At 53.6% G+C, this 5,666-nt stretch overlaps 1 protein-coding gene across 1 annotated transcript; it reads left to right on the top strand.

The window, feature by feature from the left end:
* Positions 1-2,345: 2,345 nt before the first annotated feature.
* Positions 2,346-5,270, top strand: LOC109775747 (protein EXORDIUM-like 5). Its single transcript, XM_020334445.4, has one exon. It carries the CDS (start codon positions 3,808-3,810, stop codon positions 4,801-4,803), a length of 996 nt encoding a protein of 331 aa, XP_020190034.1. The 5' UTR covers positions 2,346-3,807; the 3' UTR covers positions 4,804-5,270.
* The last annotated feature ends 396 nt before the right edge of the window (positions 5,271-5,666 follow it).

Raw genomic sequence — 5,666 nt, 5'->3', positions numbered from 1 at the left:
ATGCAGGTGCCGTCCATGCATCCATGCAGGAGAATGGTGTTGGAACTATGTGAGCCCCGTGTGGGTGCTTCGGCAGGCGCATAATAAAATCTGGCAATAGTATCTCCGGGGAACGTACAACACTGCGGAGAAGGATTTGCGCTCTCTACAACAGCTGGCGTTGCATCTGTGGTCCTTCGGTTCCGGTGGCCCTTCCTGGCAGAAACTGGCCGGCCTCGATTGATGCTATTCATATAGCGAAGGGTTTGTCTCAAAAGAAAAGATTGAGAAGGGTCGATGCCATCATCTTGTTTTTTCTCATCCCCGTCCATGCTCTCTTGTTTGGGTTGCCTTGACCCCTTTGGCTTCACTCTTTCACTTGAGAAAGCGACGCATCGGGCGCAGCAGTGCATTGACGAGTATATGCATTGTGTGCCCCCGCGTGTGCGCGAGACATTGGGAACCGGAAGACAGGAGTAGAAAAGATTGACGGTGCGCCTCTGCACCAACCAATGCAAATTAAAGTTTTTATACTGCAGGTCTCCCATCACTCCAATGTAGTACAGCAGCTCATAAATTGTGTCCAAAGCAAGTCACTGCCATCATGGCGCCCTTCACTGGTTCCAGCGGCGCAGTTTTGGACCGTGTGCAGCCGTTGACGTCTCGCGTTGTACATTTTGTTTGCTATGAGTACAATTCATTGGCTTGCGCAACTCATATACAAGGACGACTAATTTTTTAGATTAACGGCTCGTGTCCACTATGAAGTGATATGTTGATCTTGTCAAGAAGATCTCACGGAGAATAGCTTCAATGAAATATCGACGAGTAGTCTTCCCTCAAAAGACGATTTCTACATTGTTTCTCATCCCCACTCCCCTCTTCCCTTCCTTGCCGCCGCCTGAGGCAGCCGTCGGGCAAGCCCGGGGCATCAATGATGGTGGCGGCGGGGCCTCGGCTGCTCTGCTTCTGCGTGAGGAACCCCGGATCTGGAGCGGCGGCTCCGTTGGCAAGGCACGGCCGGCTAGCAGCCGTGCGGGCGGTGGATCCGGTGTTTGGGCCGCGCGGGCGGCGGGATCCGGTGGTCGTTGACGGCCGCGGGCGGCTTCTGCGGGGATCAGTGCGCGTGATCTGACGCCTCCCCTCCCCTTGTTCGGCGTGCGGGCCAGCCTGGTCGGGCCGCGCTTCCTCTTGGTCGTCGGTTCTATACAGGAGGCGCTGGTGGTGGCGGGGATCTAGTTCGGGCGAAATCCCTGGCCGGCCATGACCGGCCGCGCCGACGGCGACGCCTGAGGGCGCCATTCCCCTCCTTGGAGGCGTTGGTATGGACTGATCTCCTCACTTCAGCTTCCCCCAGGTCTCCCGGGCGAAAGCCCTAACTTTGTTGGGCGGGCGGCGACGCTCACGGCGTCGTTCCCTTCTTGAAGGCGCCGTTTTGGGAACCTTGGGGTTGGGTGGGGCTTGTGGGTGGTGGGCGACGGCGGTGGTGCGGCCCTATCCTAGCATGGATTTACGTCCGTTGCTTGGAGGTGGACTTGCGTAGGTGGAGGTCGTCGTCTGGCGTCGTGGTGGCGTCAATGGCGGTGGACCTGGCAAGGCTCGCGTAGGTGGAGGTCGTCGTTCGGCGTCGTGGTGGCGTCGATGACGGAGGACCTGCCAAGGTTGTCACCTCAATCTGCTCCGAAGATGGACCAATGGAAGATGGCGGCGACGACACATGTGAGTGTGTCCGACCGGTTTGAGCCCCGGACCCGGCAGATGGCTTGGTCGGGGCCTCAGGCTTTAGATGTTAGGCTTAGGTGAGACGTCTGGGTATGTGGCCCAGTTTGCACCCCTTCATCATTTGGATAGGAGTAGCGGCAGATGTTGCCAAGATGACGGATTCAGGCATATTGTTGTTCTACTTTGTAAGGTCCTCGAGAATTATTAATAAAATGGCCACATACATCTTCCAAATGCAGAGGCCGGGGGGTCATTCTCCTTTTCTAAAAAACAATGGCTTTTGAGACGGGAATGGATTTTTGGAATCCGGATGTATTGGAGCCTGAAGGACCTTATTTTAAATACTTTGAAAATCACATTTAAGGTCTGAAAAAGTTTTGAAAAAAATTCTACGTGATTATATGGATGCATATTACACATGTGTAAAGTTTGGTGATGAAATAAGTAAATATGTGACCTACACAAAAATGGCAAAATGGTGATTTCCAAATAATGAATAATGCATGCACTGTTCATCTTTCCAAAATCACAATTTTGTCATTTTTGTGTAACTCAAATGTCAAATGGTTACTTATTTCAGCATCAAGATTTACACATATGTAATATACATTCATATAAACATGTTGATTTTTTTCAGAATTTTTTGAAATTTCAAAATAGCATTTTGGCACAGTTCAAAAAATAGGGCTCCGCTGCACCCGGGTTCCAAAGTGACTTTTTGTTTTGAGACATCTTACATTATTTTTAAAATCACTGTTATACAATTGAACCTAATTAGGTGCCAGAGAACTTATTAATGCCGCAATATGTATGACTTCATTCTTCTTCATGCATTGGTTGGCTGGATACTATGAACCAAAATTAGATATAATTTAATGTGTATATAGCCGATATTTGCCCATTTTCAAAACAAAAGGCCATAAGAGGCCGAAAAATTTAGATTTTTGAAAAAATGAGAAAGGAAAAGTACTACTAGCATGTCATGTTGTTTAAGCCAGTGGTACAAAAACTGATAACATCAAGGAGGTGTTTGGCTACAGAAATGATAACGTGAATGTTAACGTAATCAGATGACACAGTTTAAGGAGGTGTAATGAGTTTTTTCCAAGTTTGTTTGGTTCACTTCAGGTAAATGAATTGATTACTGTCTCTGCTGCTCGCCGGCCAGCATGGTCACCGTAAATGGCCTGATTTTGCTCGGCCCCGGCCGCCCAAGATGTCAAGCGTCGCCAGCCATCCTCGAAAAATCGAGCGCTGCCGGCCACCCCTGAAATCTAGCGCCACCGGCGGTCCCCGAAATCAAGCGCCGCCGCCCGCTCGGATCTTGTGCACCGACGGCCACCCGTATCTTGTGTGCCGTCGTCCGTCCCGAAGCATGTGCGCCGCCGGCCGCCCGTATCTTGTTCGCCGGCGGCCGTCCTGGAGCATGTGCGCTGCCGGACGCATTCGATCCCAAGCATGGCTGGCCCTTCTCGATCAAAAGCGTTGCCGGCTGCTCCGATCTTACGCCGGCGGGGGGGGGGGGGGGGGGGGGGGGGGGCTCGAAGGGGATCGTGAAGGCGCCGATGAAGGACCCGAAGGGGGTCGAGGAGGCAACGGCGGACGAGGAGGAGGGTTGTGTGGGGAAGAGGTGGCTCTTTCGGGAGGAGGAGGGCATGAGATTGATACCGCGGTCTTTACCGGTGGGGGGTGGGTGGTATCGACACATAATTTGCCTGGACCTGTTTACGATGTGACCTGTTTACGGTCTGGAGTTACCAAACGCGGGGACTGTTAACAGGTGACGGGAAAAACAAACACCTCCCAAATGTCTTGTGTTTCGGATGCATCCCAATATCGAGATGAGAATGGATTGACATTGCGATTCGGTGTTTCTCCCTTTTTTATCTTTGATTGAATTCATTCAAAGAGGTCCAATTCAGACACCCACACCCATGAGAAATTTAAGAGAGAGACTTCCCAAGCCAAAGACAGAACGAAAGTTACAGTCCTACCACAATTATTTACTCCGAACTTTGAAGTGTGATTCAAACTCGAAAACCACCAAAACCCATCTTCCCTTTCTCACCCTGTGTCACTACCACTTCACTCCACTCAATCCCCAAAATGGGGACGCTGCTCCCGTGTCACCCTACCCTTACCCTCCTTCCTCTCCTCTTCGCCGCCGCCATCGCCGGCGTGCGTTGCGCGCCGGTGTACAGGCCGGAGTACCTGGTGGACGGGAACCAGCTGGTAGACATGCAGTACCACATGGGCCCCGTCGTGTCAGGCGCGCCGACCAACCTGTTCCTCATCTGGTACGGCCGGTGGGAGGCCCCGGCGCAGGCTGTGCTCCGCGACTTCCTCGCCTCCCTCTCCGCTCCGGCGCCGTTCCCCGCCGTCTCCGACTGGTGGGCCCGCACGCCGCGGCTGTACACGGACCAATCCGGCGCCAATGTCACCGCCACATTCGCCATCGCCGGGGAGCACTCCGACGCCGGGTACTCCCACGGCGCCTCCCTGAAGCGGATCGACATGCAGTCCATCATCCGCACCGCCGTGGTCGCGTACCCGGACCCTCTGCCGCTCGACCCGTACAACGGCGTGTACCTGGTGCTCTCCTCACCGGAGGTGCAGGTGGAGGAGTTCTGCCGCGCCATGTGCGGCTTCCACTACTTCACCTTCGCGTCCGTGGTCGGGGTCACTGTCCCGTACGCGTGGGTCGGGAACAGCGGCTCGCAGTGCCCAGGGAGGTGTGCGTATCCGTTCGCCGCGCCGGAGTACGGCGCCAGCGGGCAGGGGGTGCTGCGGCCGCCGAACGGCGACCCCGGGGTGGACGGGATGGTGATCGTGCTGGGGCACGAGCTTGCGGAGCTGGCCACCAACCCGCTGGTGAACGCGTGGTACGCCGGTGACACGCCAACGGCGCCCACGGAGATCGCCGACCTCTGTCTCGGGGTCTACGGCGACGGCGGTGGAGCAGGCGGGTTCGTCGGGAATGTCTCCCACGCAGCCGACGGCACCTCCTACAACGTGAACGGCGTCAACGGCCGGCGGTTCCTGGTGCAGTGGCTCTGGAACCCCGTCCTCGGCGCGTGCTACGGACCCAACTCCAGCAACTGAAGCCGCTCTTCTCTTCCCCGGATCCGTGGCTTCTCCCAGTTGATGCCATTGCGCTGGATGGCGTTGCAGAGGCAGGAATGGCAAGTCCATGGATGGATGGGTACGGCATGGCATGATGTCCAGATACTGAATGTCTGAAATGTCATTCAGACTCGATCTGTTCCTTATTTGTTGGCCCAGGGTTTGCGATAGGTTTATGGATTTTGATAGATCTGTATCTGCGAGGACAAGATGCAAATTTTTGCAGGAAGAAATCAAATTAGGATGCGCTTGTATCGTATTTTCAGCATAGTGTCACAAAAAGACAACCTGAAATGTCACTATTTACATGTGGATTTGTCTTTTTTGTTTCTCCTTGTATATTTCGACTTTGGATTTGAAAATTTTAGGGTTTGTAGGAACATGGCTTCTGCACATTCATGATTGTTTTCTCATATTTTTGAAATATCAAAAATTAAGTTTTTAAACATGGTATCATCGTATCATGTGATGGTTGGTCTCATGTGATATCTCGGGGTGATGATTCTTGTTTCTTGGTATTTGTTTAGGTAATAGCATCACAGACCCGTGAACTTGCACAAGTCCGAAACTTGCAAAACCTCACCCCGCCACCCAACAATCAAGGAAAGGGACAACCGTGAAGATTTCATCAATCAAAATCAATAAACAAGCAATCGTCAACCACTTACCAGTCGGACTTGGGTATACCCTTCAAGCGGCAGCCACCATAGCTGGTTGAGTGGGGTCCTCGACGACGGGGGTCTGGCAGGGCGCTTGGCCGACTGCTCCGCGTCCGTGGGGGCGGCCTCCTCCTCCCGTTGTCGCCTGCTCCGGGGGCGTGCGGGGGAAGGAAAGCGGGCAAT

Source organism: Aegilops tauschii, chromosome 2 (genome assembly GCF_002575655.3).
Source record: "Aegilops tauschii subsp. strangulata cultivar AL8/78 chromosome 2, Aet v6.0, whole genome shotgun sequence".
Classification (NCBI taxonomy): domain Eukaryota; kingdom Viridiplantae; phylum Streptophyta; class Magnoliopsida; order Poales; family Poaceae; genus Aegilops; species Aegilops tauschii.
The sequence above is the reverse complement of the archived record's forward strand: the minus strand, read 5'-3'. Positions and strand labels throughout refer to the sequence as shown.

What these genes read in the sequence shown, in the direction of transcription:
- LOC109775747 (XM_020334445.4), top strand. Translation starts at nt 3,808, where the DNA reads ATGGGGACGCTGCTCCCGTGTCACCCTACCCTTACCCTCCTTCCTCTC.